Source organism: Mizuhopecten yessoensis, unplaced genomic scaffold (genome assembly GCF_002113885.1).
Source record: "Mizuhopecten yessoensis strain PY_sf001 unplaced genomic scaffold, ASM211388v2 scaffold9049, whole genome shotgun sequence".
Lineage (NCBI taxonomy): Eukaryota > Metazoa > Mollusca > Bivalvia > Pectinida > Pectinidae > Mizuhopecten > Mizuhopecten yessoensis.
The window spans coordinates 798,283-821,607 of NW_018407853.1; the positions used below are offsets into that span (position 1 = coordinate 798,283).

At 38.1% G+C, this 23,325-nt stretch overlaps 1 protein-coding gene and 1 long non-coding RNA gene across 2 annotated transcripts in view; one reads left to right on the forward strand and one right to left on the reverse strand.

Moving 5' to 3' along the window:
• LOC110457220 overlaps nucleotides 1–16,158 on the reverse strand; it is a 43,904-nt gene extending 27,746 nt beyond the window's left edge. The window contains exons 1-11 of the mRNA XM_021508391.1: nucleotides 16,066–16,158; nucleotides 15,679–15,756; nucleotides 14,983–15,086; nucleotides 13,863–14,090; nucleotides 12,632–12,853; nucleotides 12,187–12,232; nucleotides 11,824–11,906; nucleotides 10,668–10,904; nucleotides 10,220–10,444; nucleotides 8,798–9,461; nucleotides 7,650–7,916 (exon numbers count right to left, since the gene is read on the reverse strand). Coding sequence (XP_021364066.1) covers nucleotides 7,650–7,916; nucleotides 8,798–9,461; nucleotides 10,220–10,444; nucleotides 10,668–10,904; nucleotides 11,824–11,906; nucleotides 12,187–12,232; nucleotides 12,632–12,853; nucleotides 13,863–14,090; nucleotides 14,983–15,086; nucleotides 15,679–15,754 — 2,152 coding nt within the window. The 5' untranslated portion in view covers nucleotides 15,755–15,756; nucleotides 16,066–16,158. The remainder of the gene's footprint in view (nucleotides 1–7,649; nucleotides 7,917–8,797; nucleotides 9,462–10,219; nucleotides 10,445–10,667; nucleotides 10,905–11,823; nucleotides 11,907–12,186; nucleotides 12,233–12,631; nucleotides 12,854–13,862; nucleotides 14,091–14,982; nucleotides 15,087–15,678; nucleotides 15,757–16,065) is intronic.
• On the forward strand, nucleotides 3,538–7,241 carry LOC110457236. The gene is made up of 3 exons (XR_002463674.1): nucleotides 3,538–3,901; nucleotides 4,117–4,724; nucleotides 7,204–7,241. It is a non-coding gene; the product is annotated as an uncharacterized LOC110457236 (long non-coding RNA).
• Nucleotides 16,159–23,325: the final 7,167 nt, after the last annotated feature.

Here is a 23,325-nt window from a genome sequence, read left to right on the forward strand (position 1 = left end):
ACCATTTTAAGAGAGATCTGCTCCTTTGTCAAGACAAGGGTTATACATGTATATGTAGACAGATATACTATATATAGGGTTATACTTGTGACAATAACATAAAGCAAAATATCATCAACGAACCTCTGAACTTACCAGCGCATGACTAATTGAATTTATAACCTTAACTGGTATACCAGATATAACAAGAGTTAATGGAAAAGTTAAGAAAATAATTTTGTGATGTCATATGTTTCCGATATTCCTATGCAGCATCAGGAGAAATGTTTACAATCAAACAAATGCTACTTTGACTAAACAAAGAGATTGTTGGGGAACTTTCTCTATGTTAACTCTCATTCCTGACGCCAGCAAATATAAATAAGGTGTCAAATAGACAGCTAATCGGTGACTTTTCCTTTTTTCAGAATGCCGCAACTGTTGTTAAGCATTATGACTAGATATATAGATAGGCAGTATCTGGTTATGCACCTCTTTAATATCTGGTCATGATCAAATATAGGGCTTTCAGAGGTTGACAGGTATGTATCCAGTACAAATAATCTCATATCTTCATTTTATTATGTTCTGGATATAATGCCGGATGACACAGACAGAAATACCTAGCACAAAATAGATAATTGAAAAAGAATTGATAAGCTAATGAATGGTAATTGATGTTCTAAGAATTCTAAAAGTCATTCTTGATTCCTATATTCAGTTAAACAAAACAAAAATATGACAAATTTACATATTGAAATCTCGTACATGCTACATAGAAAAGACAGTGATACTATGTGGCATGTTAAAACAGCACAACATAAATAAAAACATTTTACAAACAGTAATTAAAAAAACAATTTTGTCACTTTTTCATAAATACTTTATCACAGCTCTGCTTCAACTTGACCTTTGTAAGTCTTGTGATGCAAATTTTCATCTTTGACCCAGTAAACCCACCTTCCTGTTCAAAGTAGCTAATTGCAAAAAATAAAAAACAGGGTGACAATTTCTCATTCTGCAGTACTGAAGGTAAAAACCCTATAGGGGAATATAATTATGATATACAGTTACTTGAAGCCTTTTCATGAAAACTATATTCATAAACCGTTCCCAAAACTGAAGGGTTGAACTCAAACATCTGCAAGACATGATTTAACTGTTTCATGCAAAAGCATGAAATAACAGTGTTGTTACCTGTCAACATCTTTATAAAATTCGTGCTTGGTTTTCACCAAGCTTCAAAAGCACTTAGAGCCTGTTTTCAGTGTTTATATCCTCACTTTGGTATCAAACCAATGCTTCACATACTCCTTTGGGCCTATGGCTATAAACTGTCATCATGTAATAACATGTAATATGGATTATTAATGGTGCCAGTCTGCTGCTATACACCCCAAATCGGTCAATCCAACTCCAGAACCTAGGGTTAGCTGGACTGTATACATCAACTCCATATTGCCCAGGGTAAGACATTAAGTTGAACTCCAGGCCTAAGTGATGTGACTCTCAACTCTAGCCGACTTCCGACTTCCGGACATTCAAGCGACCAGGGTATGGTTTTCCATGAGCTTCAGGTCACTACAGCACTACAGGGTCACACTACGGGGTCAATAGCTTATCAGCTGCTCTCCATCAGGTCCAAGGGAGGTACTGCTACAGGTGATAGGCACCCCTTATCTGCAGACTTGTTAATAAATTCTCAGAATTTATCCTACATTGTTTGTTATTTGTTGTGTAAAAGATACTTTAAAAAAACTTGTTCTGGCACATAAATCTATTTCCTGGCTCCTTTTCATTTGTGTTGAGTTTTACCAGGAAAACAGTAAAACATGTTAATCTTATTCATATATAGAACAGAGTAACAACACTGTTTTATTCCCTGGTATACGCTATAACATAGTCTGATAGCCCAGGTATACGTTATAACATATTCTGGGTAGCCCTGGTATATGTTATAACATATTCTGGGTAGCCCTGGTATACGTTATAACATATTCTGGGTAGCCCTGGTATACGTTATAACATATTCTGGGTAGCCCTGGTATACGTTATAACATATTCTGGGTAGCCCTGGTATACGTTATAACATATTCTGGGTAGCCCTGGTATACGTTATAACATATTCTGGGTAGCCCTGGTATACGTTATAACATATTCTGGGTAGCCCTGGTATACGTTATAACATATTCTGGGTAGCCCTGGTATACGTTATAACATATTCTGGGTAGCCCTGGTATACGTTATAACATATTCTGGGTAGCCCTGGTATACGTTATAACATATTCTGGGTAGCCCTGGTATACGTTATAACATATTCTGGGTAGCCCTGGTATACGTTATAACATATTCTGGGTAGCCCTGGTATACGTTATAACATATTCTGGGTAGCCCTGGTATACGTTATAACATATTCTGGGTAGCCCTGGTATACGTTATAACATATTCTGGGTAGCCCTGGTATACGTTATAACATATTCTGGGTAGCCCTGGTATACGTTATAACATATTCTGGGTAGCCCTGGTATACGTTATAACATATTCTGGGTAGCCCTGGTATACGTTATAACATATTCTGGGTAGCCCTGGTATACGTTATAACATATTCTGGGTAGCCCTGGTATACGTTATAACATATTCTGGGTAGCCCTGGTATACGTTATAACATATTCTGGGTAGCCCTGGTATACGTTATAACATATTCTGGGTAGCCCTGGTATACGTTATAACATATTCTGGGTAGCCCTGGTATACGTTATAACATATTCTGGGTAGCCCTGGTATACGTTATAACATATTCTGGGTAGCCCTGGTATACGTTATAACATATTCTGGGTAGCCCTGGTATACGTTATAACATATTCTGGGTAGCCCTGGTATACGTTATAACATATTCTGGGTAGCCCTGGTATACGTTATAACATATTCTGGGTAGCCCTGGTATACGTTATAACATATTCTGGGTAGCCCTGGTATACGTTATAACATATTCTGGGTAGCCCTGGTATACGTTATAACATATTCTGGGTAGCCCTGGTATACGTTATAACATATTCTGGGTAGCCCTGGTATACGTTATAACATATTCTGGGTAGCCCTGGTATACGTTATAACATATTCTGGGTAGCCCTGGTATACGTTATAACATATTCTGGGTAGCCCTGGTATACGTTATAACATATTCTGGGTAGCCCTGGTATACGTTATAACATATTCTGGGTAGCCCTGGTATACGTTATAACATATTCTGGGTAGCCCTGGTATACGTTATAACATATTCTGGGTAGCCCTGGTATACGTTATAACATATTCTGGGTAGCCCTGGTATACGTTATAACATATTCTGGGTAGCCCTGGTATACGTTATAACATATTCTGGGTAGCCCTGGTATACGTTATAACATATTCTGGGTAGCCCTGGTATACGTTATAACATAGTCTGGGTAGCCCTGGTATACGTTATAACATATTCTGGGTAGCCCTGGTATACATTATAACATAGTCTAGGTAGCCCTGGTATACGTTATAACATATTCTGGGTAGCCCTGGTATACATTATAACATAGTCTGGGTAGCCCTTGTATACATTATAACATAGTCTGGGTAGCCCTGGTATATGTTATAACATATTCTGGGTAGCCCTGGTATATGCTATAACATAGTCTAGGTAGCCTTGTATACATTATTACATAGTCTGGGTAGCCCTGGTATACACTATAACATAGTCTAGGTAGCCCTGGTATACGTTATAACATAGTCTGGGTAGCCCTGGTATATGCTATAACATAGTCTAGGTAGCCCTTGTATACATTATAACATATTCTGGGTAGCCCTGGTATACGTTATAACATGTTCTGGGTAGCCCTGGTATACACTATAACATAGTCTAGGTAGCCATGGTATACGTTATAACATAGTCTGGGTAGACCTGGTATACATTATAACATAGTCTAGGTGGTAGCCCTGGTATACATTATAACATATTCTAGGTAGCCCTGGTATACATTATAACATATTCTGGGAAGCCCTGGTATTCATTATAACATAGTCTAGGTAACACTGGTATACGTTATAACATATTCTGGGTAGCTCTGGTATACGTTACAACATATTCTGGGTAGCCCTGGTATACGTTAGGTAGCCCTGGTATACATTATAACATAGTCTAGGTAGCCCTGGTATAAGTTATAACATAGTCTGGGTAGCCCTGGTATACGTTATAACATGTTCTGGGTAGCCCTGGTATACACTATAACATAGTCTAGGTAGCCATGGTATACGTTATAACATAGTCTGGGTAGGCCTGGTATACATTATAACATAGTCTAGGTAGCCCTGGTATACGTTTTAACATAGTCTGGGTAGCCCTGGTATATGCTATAACATAGTCTAGGTGGCCCTTGTATACATTATAACATATTCTGGGTAGCCCTTGTATACATTATAACATAGTCTAGGTAGCCCTGGTATAAGTTATAACATAGTCAAGGTAGCCCTGGTATACACTATAACATATTCTGGGTAGTCCTGGTATTCATTATAACATAGTCTAGGTAGCCCTGGTATAAGTTATAACATAGTCAAGGTAGCCCTGGTATACACTATAACATATTCTGGGTAGCCCTGGTATATGCTATAACATAGTCTAGGTAGCTCTTGTATACATTATAACATATTCTGGGTAGCTCTGGTATACGTTACAACATATTCTGGGTAGCCCTGGTATATGTTATAACATAGTCTGGGTAGCCCTGGTATACGTTAGTATACGTTATAACATAGTCTGGGTAGCCCTGGTATACATTATAACACAGTCTGGGTAGCCCTTGTATACATTATAACATATTCTGGGTAGCTCTGGTATACGTTATAACATAGTCTAGGTAGCCCTATACGTTATAACATATTCTGGGTAGCCCTTGTATACATTATAACATATTCTGGGTAGCTCTGGTATACGTTATAACATAGTCTAGGTATCCCTGGTATACGCTATAACATATTCTGGGTAGCCCTGGTATAAGTTATAACATAGTCAAGGTAGCCCTGGTATACACTATAACATATTCTGGGTAGTCCTGGTATTCATTATAACATAGTCTAGGTAGCCCTGGTATAAGTTATAACATAGTCTGGGTAGCCCTGGTATACGTTAGTATACGTTATAACATAGTCTGGGTAGCCCTGGTATAAGTTATAACATAGTCAAGGTAGCCCTGGTATACACTATAACATATTCTGGGTAGTCCTGGTATTCATTATAACATAGTCTAGGTAGCCCTGGTATACGCTATAACATATTCTGGGTAGCCCTGGTATATGTTATAACATATTCTGGGTAGCCCTGGTATAGGTTATAACATAGTCTAGGTAGCCCTGGTATACATTATAACATAGTCTGGGTACCCCTGGTATAAAGTAAAACATATTCTGGGTAGCCCTGGTATACATTATAACATAGTCTGGGTAGCCCTGGTATACATTATAACATATTCTGGGTAGCCCTGGTATTCATTATAACATAGTCTAGGTAACCCTGGTATACGTTATAACATATTCTGGGTAGCCCTGGTATACATTATAGCATATTCTGGGTAGCCCTGATATACGTTACAACATATTCTGGGTAGCCCTGGTCTACGTTATAACATATTCTGGGTAGACCTGGTATACGTTATAACATAGTCTGGGCAGCCCTGGTATACGTTATAACATATACCAGGGCTACCCAGAATATGCTATAATGTATACCAGGGCTACCCAGAATATGTTATAACATAGTCTAGGTAACCCTGGTATACGCTATAACATATTCTGGGTAGCCCTGATATACGTTACAACATATTCTGGGTAGCCCTGGTCTACGTTATAACATATTCTGGGTAGGCCTGGTATACGTTATAACATATTCGAGGTAGCCCTGGTATACATTATAACATAGCCTAGGTAGCCATGGTATACATTATAACATAGTCTAGGTAGCCCTTGTATACGTTATAACATATTCTGGATAGCCCTGGTATACGTTATAACACATTCTGGGTAGCCCTGGTATACGTTAGGTAGCCCTGGTATACATTATAACACCTGGTATACACTATAACATATTCCGGGTAGCCCTGATATACGTTACAACATATTCTGGGTAGCCCTGGTAGACGTTATAACATAGTCTAGGTAGCTCTTGTATACATTACAACATAGTCTAGGTAGCCATGGTATAAGTTATAACATATTCTAGGTAGACCTGGTATACATTATAACATATTCTTGGTAGCCCTGGTATACATTATAACATAGCCTAGGTAGCCATGGTATACATTATAACATAGTCTAGGTAGCCCTGGAATACATTACAACATAGTCTAGGTAGCCATGGTATAAGTTATAACATATTCTAGGTAGCCCTGGTATACGTTATAACATAGTCTAGGTAGCCCTGGTATACATTACAACATAGTCTAGGTAGCCCTGGTATAAGTTATAACATATTCTAGGTAGCCCTGGTATACATTATAACATATTCTGGGTAGCCCTGTTATACGTTATAACATATTCTGGGTAGCCCATATTCTGGGTAGCACTGGTATATGTTATCACATATTCTGGGTAGCCCTGTTATACATTATAACATATTCTGGGTAGCCCCGGTATACGTTATAACATATTCTGGGTAGCCCATCTTCTGGGTAGCCCTGGTATATGTTATCACATACATTATAACATAGTCTAGGTAGCCCTGGTATATGTTATAAAATATTCTAGGTAGCCCTGGTATACATTATAACACATTCTGTGTAGCCCTGGTATACGTTATAAAATAGTCTAGGTAGCCCTGGTATACGTTATAACATAGTCTATGTAGCCCTGGTATACGCTATAACATAGTCTAGGTAGCCCTGGTATAAGTTATAACATATTCTGGGTAGCCCTGGTATGTGCTATAACATAGTCTAGGTAGCCTTGTATACATTATTACATAGTCTGGGTAGCCCTGGTATACACTATAACATAGTCTAGGCAGCCCCGGTATATGTTATAACATATTCTGGGTAGCCCTGGTATACATTATAACATAGTCTAGGTAGCCCTGGTATATGTTATAACATATTCTAGGTAGCCCTGGTATACATTATAACATATTCTGTGTAGCCCTGGTATACGTTATAACATAGTCTAGGTAGCCCTGGTATATGTTATCACATACATTATAACATAGTCTAGGTAGCCCTGGTATACGTTATAACATATTCTGGGTAGCCCATATTCTGGGTAGCCCTGGTATATGTTATCACATATTCTGGGTAGCCCTGTTATACGTTATCACATATTCTGGGTAGCCCTGTTATACGTTATAACATATTCTGGGTAGCCCTGGTATACGTTATAACATATTCTGGGTAGCCATGGTATACGTTATAACATATTAGCCCTGGTATATGTTATAACATATTCTGGGTAGCCCTGGTATACGTTATAACATAGTCTAGGTAGCCCTGGTATACGTTATAACATATTCTGGGTAGCCATGGTATACGTTATAACATATTCTGGGTAGCCCTGTTATACGTTATCACATATTCTGGGTAGCCCTGGTATACGTTATAACATATTCTGGGTAGCCCTGATGCTGACTGTACAATATAGTAACAGAGTAACAACACTGTTTTATTCCCTTGTATATGTTATAACATATTCTGGGTAGCTCTGATGCTGACTGTACAATACAAACTCCCGGAACAGCCACATACCATCCCCCACTACACTATCACAGCGTTCCAGGTCACTATGGCTACAGGTATCCTTGTTGCAGCCCGCAACAAAACATGGCGGCCTCTTCAGAGTGTGGGCTGACTGTGACACCAGACAAATTTTTCCCAGACACACTCTTGCTAGCAGCATTGTCTTCTCATTTTGACTTCTTTGCCCCCTGGGATCTAAAAAATACCACAAATTTCATTTTATTTAGGAAATAGTTGAGCTATGGAGATGACCACTTAATTACAATCATCAGTTATATAGTTACATTTACTGGTCATTCAAGTTAATACCTTAAATACTGTAAAAAAAAAATGATTATTGTATACCAGGAATCTTTGCCCAGTCAGATATATTCGCCCTTCAATGGTAAAATCCATATTCTCCGAGTGTAAATTTCGCCCTTCACATGTATTACTATATATGGTATGCTGTGAAACAATATTTGCTGTCATGATTTGCTGTTGCTGTCACCCTCATTTCGGAGGGCAAAAAAATGAAAGGTAAACTGCGGCAAACATTTCCTGGCATTCAGTATTGAAATGTGGAAATGTTCATGTTTTTCGTGTTGTTACATATATTACTCCTCTTACTGAGTCGATCAAGGAATACACATTAGAATATCTATGATTCAGTTACGAGCATCACTTTCTTTGTACAAAATCTTTTGAATTTTTGAAAAAAATAATCTGAGTTTCCTGTGACACCTCAGTGATATAACATATAGAAACAAAATAACCGGGGGCTGACCTAGATATACCTCCCACCCCGCCCTCCCTCATCCCCAATGAAAATAAGGGGTCATGTACTGTGTGACCATAGAACTTTTAACCTTGAATCCTGACCACTAAATCTAATCTGAAACTTGATGTTACCATACTACGTTGTATATATGAACAAAATCTGTACCTGAGAAGACTGAAGAATCATGCTACCTACAGGTACAGTACAACAAACTGGCATAATTACAACTGTTCACACATTCCCAAATTGCTTAGCAACCAGTACACTTATTAGGTAAAATATGTTACTTATATGAGTACTATGTTTTTGTATATACCAGCATATTGGTCAGCCTTAGTAGAACTCTCAGCGAAGTACATTCCTTGACCGAACATCGCTTTGTCCCCTGACATTCGGACGTCCATTCCTTGCTTCAGTATGGATTCCAGGATATCCGGCTTAGTTCCGTGGAAAAAGTAATACTCGTTGACCTCCGGAAAAGTGTCACGTTGTAAAGTTTGGTCAGTCATGTTAGCTGTTTTTATAGCACCCTTTGACCCAGAGATCGCCTCAAGATGATCAAACACTCCGATAGAACCAGCTTTGTGGAATAATGTAGCTCTAGCGTTTCCATACTTCTCAAACAAGTCTATGTTCTCCAGTCTCTGAATGTTAGTCACCTTCAGAGAGGTAAACCCTCCGAGTCCCACAGCATCACGGCCGTGTCCAATCTTGTTTGTCTCCCATGTGTTTTCTATAAGACTTTCCACTGCTTTCTTCTCCTCCTGAGAAACCGGCACAAGGCGATGGAGTTCCCCATTTGGAGGAGACACTTTCCATTTCTTCACCGTTTTTGAGGACTTAAAGTGACTCCAATAACGGGGGGCCCGCAGACTTTGCTCATAAACATGAAGGCAGAAAGACTTGGTGCCTCTTGCATGTTTCGACAACTGCGGACAAGGTACAGCAGATATAGCACCGGTTGTCTGTTTCTCAAACGCCTGGAGATATTCAACAGAAATAATTGTTAAGCACCTAAGTGTTGCATCCCAACAATCAACTAAATTCAGATACATGATATGTTGAATATAAGTTACCAAGTCTCAGATATTTACTTAACTTCAGGAGATGGTTCAAAATCCTAACTTCACCAGTGTGGCATTCTTTTTCGCCAGAATTAAGGTTCTACTTTGATCAAACTAGAATCTGCAGAAAAATTATTTGTTGGCAAATAAACAGGTGGACATATGCCAGATGCTGCTGTAAAGCATAAGCTCACCATGGTACTAGAAACAGAAAAGATAATGATCCAAACTGTTGGGAGTGGTGCTGCAGACATACTTTGGTCTTTCCATTTTTTCCCTAAGCAGAGGACAAAGAACAAAAACCACTGATCGGCAGGGGGCCCACATTAGTCACCTAGTACGATCTTACCGTGAGATACAGAAGGTTTATTCCTACACACTAACTATGCTATTACATGTTGCAGAATTAAAAGTGTACTTGCTGACATTACGTTTCATTTGTAAGAAGAACAGTAACCCAAAATGTCATCTGATTCGGAAATTGTAGAAGGTCACCAGGGCCCGTATTCATGAAACCGTTCTCATGCTCAAGCATGGAGTCTGTGCTCAAACCAACTTTCTGGTAGCTCGCTTTTAATTTATCACTGAAACATGAAATAAGGCTTGAGCACAAAAACCATGCTTGAGCATGAGTACGGTTTCATGACTACGGGCCCTGAAGGTTATGCACTTACTTTTCCAACAGTATGTTGGTCATTACCATAGATAACGATCCTGACATCTGTTACAGAGGAAGTGTTCCGACTGCTCCAAAACTCTTCAAAAGCTTCAAACATTGCCTTAGCTGAAAGTTTTGAAGGATATTTCCTAAATCTTGTTCCAAGTGCAGGAAAAGATATGGAAGTTAATCCATGAGAATCCATCTCTTCTAAGCACTTACACACCAGATCTATGATCACCTGAAATGTATGACGACAGCTTGTGACTACAAGAAAAAATGCACAAAATTTGCTGAATGTAGGGGAGGGAAATGGGGTGGGGTGGGGAAGTGTCATAGGGGAGGGAAATGGGGTGGGGTGTCATAGGGGAGGGAAATGAGGTGGGGTGGGAAGTGTCATTTCAGAATGTTATCATATCATGCACTAAATTATCTGTATTGTTTCTTCAGAATGTGTTTCTTACCCTAGATGACTCATCTTCATTGCTGCGATCAAAGTCACACATACAAACATGGTAGACTTTTTTGCAGGAGAGGTTGCCAGCATCCGTGAAGGCGACACCCTTGGGCGTGATCCCTTGGGGATAGAGGGTGGAGCACGACTGTTGGAGGGCAGGACCAGCCACCCTGTTGAGGGTATTAGACAAGGTTCCCTTGTCAAGCTTCAGTTCTTTGTTGGCACTGTTTACTATCACATCGACCTGTTAAGTGTAGCACAGAACTTACAAAATATCTGTTGATTAATTTCATATGTTACATTTGTACATGTTTTATATCACTTACACCTCGCCAGCATTGTTTGCCAAGTACATTCACAAGAAGGATACATACTGAATTCAAATATCACATTTAACGGATATTCAAGGCAAGATATATGCATGAAAGGGTAGTGGAGCAGGGGACACTTGAAACTGATCATACATACGTAGGGTCTAAAATATGGGAATAATGTACATATGTAAGTGTGGGTGATGAGGTCAGGTGGAAGTGCTTCCAAAGTGATTAATGATGAAAGGAAATTAAGGTTCCAATGTAGTCAGGTTAGTAAGTAAAACAGGTGTTGCTTACAGTGTGTCGTAGGAGTATAAACTTTCTTTATAACTGCAAAAGTCTTTCAAAATATTGTTAAAGATGCAGTTACGACCCCTTGGATGCTTTACTTACATTACAGTAAAAAGTGCTGTATCCTCTTGGATTTTTTATATTAAGGCAATTTATTACAATTAATGTCACATAAAGAGTAAACCTGTGTAATTTGCACAATTATGTTATTTTTTGGAATAGAAATATATTTTTACATTACGTACAGTGAAGCAGAGAGTATAAAATATCATAACCCCCTTGACAATTTGAGAAGGTAGAATTTTGTTTTCCACATATTATACAGGATCCTGAGATGGTATATTTAATTTAGCCTTGAACAATGACTTAATACACTTTGAAACCTCTTTAAAACACATACATGAGAAAGATATTTTACTAAGAACTTTAACATACAGAATTACCACTGGTGTAATTGACAAAGAGCACTAGAAATATTAACACTGCTATCTGAATATCTATTACAGCATGTAATTCTGTAATCCATGCATGAAAGTGTCATGTGGTAGTCATGGTTACCTTCTGGTCCTCCATTTTGTCTACCACCACGCGGACAGTCATGCCTCCGACAGTAGAACTACAGATGTCTCGGACAGGTACAACTGAATTAGTCAGAAAAGCAATGAAGATATCTTAGGTCTCTATTACAATCAACAATTTACATGCAGTATATCAAGCAATAGTTTAAACTTAAATGAGTTGAATATCATGTGCTCCTGACGGGTGACACATAGGGTACAGGAAACGCATGTCATCCATACGATGTCAGGTCATCGTCAGCGCTACCAATTCCATTTCAGTCAAAATTGTTTTTACACCATAACATTTTTATAAAACAAAGCGGATCTGTTATTATTCAAAAAGGTTGTACATGATACTTACATTTGTCTATCCTGTCCTTCCATGCCTTCACTTCACTGCTGAAAGCCTATAAAAGAGAACAAAAATCCTCTGATGTCATTGGACGATCCTGTCACAATACATCTGGATGTTCTGTTTCGTAATCACTAAATTAGTCTCCATTCATACTGCAAAGTTGTGATTAAATAAATTTACATGAGAATCCAACATCAAACTTTGGTAACTTTACAGGAAAGGTTAATTCTGCAATCTACTATTTGATTCATGAAATTCAATTTTCTTACCAACCAGATAGAGGTATCCATATTCTTTTGCAGACAATTAATGCCTTTACGAAGGCTGCCCTGAGCTAAACAATTATCTTAAGACCTTATTTAGAGGTATGGCTTGTGGCACAAGTTGTTCCTGAAGACAGGAGACAATTAACCTCTACCAAACTGAGATCAAACACTGTCTAAATATCTACCTTCAAAGTCGCTCTGTCCTTTTCGTAGATAACAATTCGGATGTCTCTGAGGGATGTGTCCTGATGTGACTCGATGAACTTCCGCACTTCCTCACAAGCATTTTTGGCTGCAATGTCCTTGGGAAAGGCGAGAAAGCCTGTGGTCAGACCGGGCATAGCAATGGATGTCAGGTCATCGTCACTGGCCATCTCAAGACACTTTGTAACGAAGTCTGTATGTACCTGTTCTCCAAATAATGTACAGTTCTATAGGATATTGCGATAAAACTATTCTCACAGGCTCAACATACAAGAGGAACTAAACAAATGCAAACTTCAAAATAAACTAATAATTCAAATCTAATTAATCTATTCATTTCAATCCCTCTTTAGGATGTACTTCTGAAAACACAAAGTATTTTTTTCCTGTAAGGATTTCTCAATTTATTTAATCTATTCAGGCTAGCTTTGTAATGAGATCTACCCCATATTTCAAAGTTACACATGCTTAAACTTTATGAAATAATGAAATACTGATCAGTGCATAAAACACATGTCCCTTACCATGGCCAGCAGTCTAGTCATGTAAAGGCCATCTACAATGTATCTTCAAAACCCAAACCAGCTAGATGAGATTGGAATTTTTAACCTTTGACTGCTTAGTGTGATCATGATTTCGACAGAATTAATCATTCAAAAGAAGTTATGTTTCACGACATTCCTGTGAATTGTTCAGTAAAAGAACATAACAATGGAATGGTTTTGAATGACAATGACCTTGACCTTTGGATAAAGGACATCATAGTGATACATATAGAACATTATCCAGCCATGGTGCATCCATCTAGTAATCTTCATCAAAGTAGGTATAGGGCAGCAGTATATTACCTGAACAATAATATGACCTTTGAACCTTGACATTGCTGCGACCTCGGCTACATAAAACATTCTGTTTAAAATAATGGTGACCTTAACCTTGGGTGCAAAATGCAGAAATAGAAACTCTTTGATGTTAGCTTGTTATCTAGTCTCTGAAGATTCAAGGAAAAATGATGGCACTAGAGCAATGACATCACTGTGCAATGGCTTTCTGGATAAAAAGACATTGATAATGCTATACACTCCTGCCATTTAGAAGTTAGGATGCAGACAAGAATATGGCTTAGACTGATGGACATGTACATTATCCTTTGGCCAGCCCATTCCCTGGTTTCATTGGTAAAGTAATGATAACAAATTTCCAATGAGTTACCTTCGCAGCATTATCTGTGCCCCACTTGACAAGAGAGCCGTGGTAAACATGGTCACAAGGCAGGTTGCCTGCCTCTGTTATAGCTACGTCACCAACAGTTATGCCATTGGGATATTTCTGCCGACAATCTGTCTGCAGACTGTCCCCAGACGCCTTCAGAAGGATGCGAGAAGCGGTCCCTTTTTTTAGGTCAAGGTCAGTTGATGTACTATTCACAATCACATCCACCTGTCAATCAGAAAATGCAAAGCAAAAGGCGTGAAAATATGAATATTGGAGCGAATATCAGTTTGGGCTTATAATTGGGTGCACTATAATGTAAATCACTAGATTGGTCCACTAAGATGTAATAAATAAAATTTCTGACGTAATTAAATCTTAAATTTTACCTCATACCTAATGAGTATTGCTCAATACCAAAGTAAAGCTGATGATCGACTCTCATTACCAACTTAAGCTGATGATTGAGTCTCATTATCTAACTTAAGCTGATGATTAAGTCTCATTATCTAACTTAAGCTGATGATTGAGTCCCAATACCTAATTTAAGTCTCATTACCTAACTGAGGCTGAAGATTGAATCTCATTACCTAATAAAAGCTGAAGATTGAGTGTCATATAACTTAAGCTGATGATTGATTCTCATTACCTAACTCAAATCTCATTACCTAACTGAAGCTGATGACTGCATGAGTCTCATTACCTAACAAAAGCTGATGATAGTCTCATTACCTAACAAAAGCTGATGATTGAGTCTCATTACCCAACTAAAGCTGATGATTGAATCTCAATAATTTACTTAAGCCGATGATTAAGTCTCATTACCTAACTTAAGTCTAAATACCTAACTGAAGCTGATGATTGAGTCTCATTACCTAACTTAAGTCTCAATACCTAACTTAAGTCTCAATACCTAACTGAAGCTGATGATTGAGTTTCAATACCTAACATATATCTGACTAGTGAGGCTCAGTACATTATATAACTTAAATTTGACAAATAAGATTATAGCCTAGGTAAATTTTACAGGCTGACTACAAGATCAGCTTTCTAAATTTTCAACTAAAACATTTAGTACAATTTTCATAACATCATGATTTGAAGAAAATTTATGACATACAGTTTCTTCAGCGATATTTCCTTTGACAACTCGGATCAATACTCCATCGACAAGAAGTGTGACAGTTGTCTCCCCTGAAGTGCCAGCAGGTGGACCCTCCTCATCTATCAACAAGTAACACTGATACATGTAAAATTACCAAGTTATCTATACCATGTACACTTGTCATTGAAAATTACAAAAATAAACTTGTTGAACTGAGTCTGATTGATGTAGGGTCACATATAAAGATTAAAGACATGGATTTATCATGTTATACACATTTTCCTAATAAAATGAGTTAACAGCTATTTACAAAACAGGATTTTTTTATAACATGCATAGAAATATTGGTTTAATATAATACACAGTATACTAGTCTTTTATGTGGTGCTATTATTTTTACATTTTTTCCCTGTCAAATCACAGGATATAGGATACTGAATGACATTCAATAATTTATGGCTTCATATATCTCATGTTACAAGTTACTGGATCGTGCAGAGTAATTTCGGACTATGTCATTATGTGGCACTAAATAATTGGACCTACTAAAAGTTATCGTTTACCAGCTATAGGCTTATATTTATCACTATCAAAATTTCCAAAAATATTATGATTAGGGAAATTATGTTTAAAAATGCCATTGTTCTTTGAAAACAAAATCAATCTCAATTCTATCAGCTGTGTTTGTTTGAAATATTTGCATTAAATTACCTGTATATTCCAGATTGAAGTCACTAGTGTTAAGTTCATCGTCGCTGCCAGAGGGATATGATTCGGTGTCCGACATCTGAGTAAAAAAAATGAGAAAATCCTGTAATGCCTACTAATAATATAATGGGAGGTTCATGAAGCTGACATCAGCCTTACTGTGGTCAATTCATAACATTTTTCATATACCAGGTACATGTTAAGCATTTCAGACTTACCTTAAAAATGCTTTATAATAATTAGTTAAACAATACTAAAACGAAAGTAGAAATTCCAAATGCAATATTTACTAGAGTTAATTATTCATACAAAACGTTTATATTCATGTTACATTTTAGAGTACTGGAGGGTTAATATCATAATTTTATCAGATTTGTATAGCCTTACCTTTTTTTTTATCAAATCTTGTATGATAACGGCGCTCCAATCATCATTTGTGCATAACTACGATTCTATACGTCATTATATTACTTCCTTCAGCTTGTCTTCAAGCGTGTCACAGACGTCGGATTCCGTAACAAAAGTAGCTATGTATAGGGTATCGATTTTTTATGTAAGCCCCTAATATCCATTTTAAACATACATTGTGATGTCGCTTAACCTCGAGGATATACGTATGTACTCTGGTATGTTGTCCAAGTTTAAACTGACCCCAACACACTTTTAAACAATTCAACAGAAATTTTGTCCTAATTATTTCAAATGTGAAATACAAAATACAAAATGCACTGCTTACAAACTGTTTCAGAGTCTAATGAACCAGCAAAATTTAAAATAGGTAGAAGCAGCAATTAAACGAATTAAATGTTTTGAGATATATTCCTGTTTTATCATTTAAGGTTAAGGGTAACACTCAGTGGCGGATCCAGAGACCTATCTGGGGGGGGGGGTTCCATGTTGGAAAAAATTTGATGAAAATGGTGAAAATATATGATTTTTAAAGAAAATTCTCGGGGGGGGGGGGGGGGGGGGGGGGGNGGATCCGCCACTGTCACTGGTACTGCGCCAGTTATAATTGCAAAAGAGTTCCACTGAATCTTTATAGAGAAATATAAAGCAACCAAAAGGATTTTTGTGTGGTTTGGAATAACTCCCCATGACAAGTTAATTATGGGTTGGTGACATGCTTCAACACCTTGACTGGCAATCACTTGAAGACAGAAGGAGAGTCATGCGACTGACAACACTACATAAAACTATACATGACAAAGTCAATATAAGAAAAGACCAACTCATACCTACATCCCGCCACAGACACGCACACCAGAACTCATATCAAACACTCTCATGTAGAACACAGGTACGACAACAATCCTTTTCCCTCGTACCATAGTAGACTAGAATAACCTGCCTCCAGATTTAACCTCCATTACCTCTTCTGACTGCTTCAAACTGTCAATCTTTTCTTCTCTTGGCCTAGCACCCACTATCACATGACATGATCTTCAAATAGATGAAGGTGGTCATGACTATGTAGATGTAGATGCAGATAGATAGATGCAGATGGGACTGTTGACCCATCAATTGGAGACTCATTATTCTAATTCCTATGTGGCAGCAATGGACAAGTATAGACTTTGCAGTGTAACGGCACTGTACCCAAAACAGGACAATAGCCTAAACGGGACACTTGTGGGAAAACGTCTCAAGAAATAATTTTAAGGTAGTAGAAAAGTCATACGTACCTCTCGTATGACAGAACATACCAATAGTTTACACATGCTTTACACAAATGGAATATGCATTGATATTCTCCCATACTCGTGAAATATATATGGTATTCAATGGGAAACCATTGTATGTCCTCTATATACCTGTATTACTTTAATTCAGAGGATAGAAGAAGTATTCAGAATGAGGTTAACGCAGTTAAGATGAAATCCGAGAATGTGAATGATCAAAAGATGAGAAGAGAAAACTACTCATAGATCGATAGTGGTACATATAGCACAATATTTACTTACAACCGCATACTGTGTTCATAGCTCCTTTAGACTAGGACTTGGTTCATTGGTACATTGCAGGTGACACCGTTGTTAGCGTCTAGTCGCTTCTTAAGGTGCTTCTTAATACCGAACTTGTCAACATATATTGTCTTACTCAGGTTAGTCAGACAATTTTTGTCATTTTCCCCTATTGTAAATTTTTGAGACTTTACCTCCCCTTTAACTATATGAAGAAAACTTTTGTACAATGATTCTCCACCATGTTCAGGCGCGTAGCTACCATGTAAGCCAATAAGCCCGGGCTTGCACATGATTTTGACAAGTATAGGTTTTCATGACGGTTTTTTTCTTGCTGATACTATAAAGTGGAGTTTAAGTTTTGAATATATAGTATATATATGTAATTTCTCAGATATGATACATTGTTAATAGTTAGTGGGGCAACCTCGCTTCTCGAAATGCCCAACAAATAACAGGAGCAAGTATAAGGAACTAGTTACAAGCACAAACAGAAGACGAAACTGTGTGGGAGACTGAGTAAAGGTGACAGTGGGGGTAACCTCGCTTCCCAATTAACTCGGATCAGATTATGAGAAAGACAAACCCAATTGCATGTTCACTAATGCAGAAGTATCAAATGCATTTATCAAGATTAGGTAAAAACCAGACAATGTATGTATGGAGGGTGCACAAAGCAATACCGACGGTTAATCTTCAGAATTACACTGGATCCACGTAAATAGGTATATAGATATAGATTGAGTTTTTTCTTGCGGATTAAAACGAGGAAACAGACATCAATACGTGGTAAATGGCTCCTGAGACGTTCTAGAAAACAAAATGTTCGTGGGGGAGACCCCCAGACCCCCCTTAAAAGGGTGGGGGGGTGGAAGACCCCCTCCCATACTCTCCCCCGGCTCGCGCTTCGGGGGGGGGGGGGGGGCTGCCTTCGGCAACCCTATGTCGGGCTTACACATGGTAAAGGGGCTAGCTACGCGCCTGATGTTTGCCAATGCTTCTGTTGAAATAGCATTACGTATGTGTAGCTGTTTTGTAAATGTTTGATTACAATATCAAAAGTATTTTATTACAAATTCTGTCATACAATGTATGTCGTAGTTTAATTAGCCACTCATACAAAATATTATATACAATATAGTTTAGTTTATTTTATACAGGATCTATATAATCCTCTCCACTGGACTCAAACATGGTATGTAAAATATGATAATGCATGCACACATCTCACATGACGGTTAAGGTATTCCGTCTTTACGTATTGCAGAGTTACCTTCTCTTGAGAGCAGGTATTGGTTGTTACGTCATTTGTTTGTGAGAGTAACGTCATAAATTTTTGAGAAAACGACGTAATTTTCTCACACAAATCAATGACGTAACAATCAATACCTGCTCTCAAGAGAAGATAACTCTGCAATACGCAAAGACGGAATATGGACATCTATGGAACGCCGGTGCGCAATGCGAGGCAATTCGCAATTCGCAATACGCAATTCGCAATTCGCAGTACGCTATTCGCAATTCGCATTGCGCACTGGCGTTCCATAGACATCACATGCTTAACGAGTTATGTTAGCTCTGTAGCTATAAATAATCTCCTGATCAATCCAGTGTCTATCGAGTCTGTTCTTAAATGTATTTACTGCTGGTGCTGATATCACATCCTCTGTAAGACTGTTCCATAGTTTTTCTATTCGTAGATAAAAAAAAGTTTTTCAATGTTTGAGTATTGTGGGTAAAGTTTTTCGGGATAGTCCTACAACAATGTAAGGAAATCTGATGCGTTTCGATCATATACACCACTCGTTATCTTGTATACTTCTATGGCATCACCTCTTGCACGTCTGTAACTCAAAGTAGGTAGATTTAGCCTGTTTAGCCGCTCCGAATATAGTAGATCATACTTTCTAGCATATCAATATATTTAGCTCTATATGGGTACCATACCGTGTTTGCATATTCTAGATGAATTCTAACTAGACTTATATGTAATAGTGGAAAAGAGCGTTCATTCATATATTGAAGAGTTCATCGAACGACAGCGAACATTGAATTTGCCTTTTTTTCCTGCGCACTTATTTGATCAAAAATAGTAGGGCGTTGTCTACAATCACTCCAGGATCCTTCTCAATGTATACTTTATTTAATGCTTCATGGTTTAGATAACATGTTCGTTCACATGACGCACGACCTATGTGCATAGATTTATATTTGCCAGGATAAACATTTCATAAACCATTTGTCGCTCCACTCGGAGAGTTTTTTTCAAATCCGCTTGGACATCATTAGTATCTTTAATCCCACGTATCACTTTTAACAATTTAGTATCAACAGCAAAACAGTAACCGGTAGATGTATAGTACGAACAGAATGGGTCCCAAGACGGATCCTTTGGGCACTCCCGATGTTATTGCAGTCCATCTTGAATGTTCTCTTTTTGAAATGAAACTTGTCGTCCATTTAATATTCTCTTCACTTAACCCGTTCGATAACATTTTACTCAGTATAGCGTAGCTGCCTTAGGTTCGAGTAGGCACGTGCCTACAAATACTTTTGTCAAGTGTTTGTTTTAAGTCAGTGCAAATTAAAAAAAAGGTGTTTTTGTAGTCATAATAATCTTGTATACACGTACGGAAGTGCAATACAACTTTCAAGCTTAAAGTAAACAATGATGATAACACAACGATGAACAAGTTTGTAGTCAATTCGAAATATCAAAACTTCTGAGACCCACTCAGATGATCCCCATCGCAGTGAAACTGTCTCGTTTTCCAAAAGTAATGTGTCATCCTATAATGCCCTTGCCCTACTCCTCCCTGATTTGGCACGCATATGATATCTGTTTATATACTGAACCCTAAGGGCAAAACGATATTTGCCGCTTGAAAAAAATTCACCAAGTCTCTATTTCCTGACACCGATGTGCAAACCATATAGTCGACGATCTGTATGATCGACATGTTTTAGTGTCTGCAGACAAAGAATCTAATATTTTAATCTTTGTTTGCAAACACTATTACATTGTCTGCTTGCAAAAATAGAATAAAGCATGCTTGATCACCAAGGTAACCCTTTTCTGATGACGAAATACTAGCTAATCACGCTACTGTATTACAATCTTTCCGAATACCCATTAATGATAAGGGTACGGACCTGCATCGTTGTATTGAATTCCAAAACTTTACAAGAATGCTTGAAAATAATGTTCTATCGCTCTTCCATGCCATTATGCCAACTTGTCCAACCCTTCTTTATACCAATTTATCAGAGTTAAATTTGGAATTCGAAGAATTCAAAAGATCTTTCGACCAATCTTTAACATCCTATTCTCAAAAATATGTTTTACTCTAAAAACAATCACCAAAGTATTATTCATGTAGGCATATTCCTTGGAGCCAATCGATTTCTCAATTACTTATAACCTGTTATTCCTTTTTTTAAACTGATAAATAAAATTAAAAAAAATATATATATTTTTAAAGTTACATCGTATGATTGCAGTGGCGCAGAGCGACCTGTCTTCGCTGGTAGGGCTCTCCCCAACCCTAAGGTAGCGCACTTTGAGTCACTGCAACCTACATGTTAATAATAATAAGAAGGGTAGTCTCACAATAATCTAATGTCGATATTGATCCCTATTACAAACTATTTTAAGTTCTAGGAAACAGCCAACTGTATTTTATATGTACCAATGGAATTGATTTATATTTTGTACAAGTATTTTATATGTATTAATGAACATAAATGTAGTTGTGATATGTGACACTTAAATAAACAAATTGAACTTGAACTTGAACCTATGAGAAAAAAATGTACCCTTCCTCTGGCCGACATTTTTTCTTTTTTTTATACGAGGCTAAATTTTGTTGATGAGTGATCAGGACAAAAAAGCCAGACAAATCCTTATGTGCTCTGTTTAACTAGCAAAAAGAAATTGACCAAATCGATCATATATTTCCTCCCGAGCTTGAAATTAATGACACTAACTCCGTCGCTTTCCTCCATCTTTACTCATAGAGTTATCAAAAGGAACCTCTTACAACCACACTAGGGCGATTTTAATTTTCCGATCATAAACCTTCCTTTTCTTGGAAGTAACATCCCTGTTTCCCATGTTACAGTTGATTTGGTCGGTATTCATCATCTTGATCCAAATAGCATAAATTCATGAATTCATCATGATATCAGAGTTGTCGACTGCCGACGGGCAAACTTACAACACATGGTTTAAAATCGTCATCATGTTCTAGTAGGGAAATATGCTATTTCTTTGTGTGATATGAAGGTCGATATTTTTGATAATGCTCATTAGTGTGGCTCTGCCTTACTTCTCATTTTGAGGACGCAACATAACTTGGATTTAACCTAGATTTCATTGTCGATAAAGCTGCTTGCCATTCCGGAACACGTGATCTTTTTCTCCTTGTATTTTTCAATGATCTCCATGCCTTTGTTCATTTTTTTTCCTTGTTTAATCCATTTTGAGTTTACACTGTGATTTTGGTATTGCTCCACACGTCAGTGACGTAATGAACAATAGGGCCAACGGTATTACAGTGGAATTTGCCGTATCTCTAAGGAAACGCGGACGTAATCCATCAAGTCACGCAGACTTGTCGATTGTCAACGCTGTTAGTTCTTTCCTTACTTGTTTCCTATCAATAAATATAGGTGGTGACTTTGGTACCAATATTTTCCTTCTTGTAATCTGCGGGATCTCACCTTCATTTGACAGTTCCTTCACAAAAAAAACCACTCTTAAAATCCTTTCTGATTTTTCTTGTTTGTGTTTTAACTTTATTTCTTATTTTGCAGTATTCTCACCCAATGATTTCGTCCTCGGAAGCAATCTTTTTCCCCGAGTGAGTGCTTCTTTCTGACAAGTTCTCTGGTTGTACTGTCGATTGGGTATCCTTGCTTTCTGATGTAACCAGTAAGTTGCTTTCTAATGGGAACATCTTTTGTTGAAGTTCCCGTTTCTTATCATTAAAGCATTTCCAGTTGTAGTTTATACCATCATTCCGAAAGCATTCCGATCAGTTTATATTTCAAATTTCTTGCTGTAAACTCCGCCTTGTTGAATGAAGGTCTTTGGGGAGCGGTTTCTTTTACAACTAGATGAAAGTCAAGACACGTATCGCTCTTTCTTAGAGGGCTTTATTCATTACCATATCCTCTCCATTTGTGAAAAATAAAGTCTAATAAGTTTGGTTTGTTAGTTTCTCTTCAACGGGTTAGTTTTCTGACCGTGACGTTACAGTGTCACGATTATAGGACGGGACAGTACAGTGTGGCAATTACAGGACAGGGGGTACAGTGTGGCGATTACAGGACGGGGGGTACGGTGTGGCGATTACAGGACGGGGGGTACAGTGTGGCGATTACAGGACGGGGGGTACAGTGTGGTGATTACAGGACGGGACGGTACAGTGTGACGATTATAGGACGGGACGGTACAGTGTGGCGATTACAGGACGGGGGGTACAGTGTGGCAATTACAGGACGGGACGGTACAGTGTGGCGATTATAGGACGGGACGGTACAATGTGGCGATTACGTGACGGGGGGTACAGTGTGGCGATTACAGGACGGGACGGTGCAGTGTGGCGATTACAGGACGGGGGTACAGTGTGGCAATTACAGGACGGGACGGTACAGTGTGACGAGTATAGGATGGACCTGTACA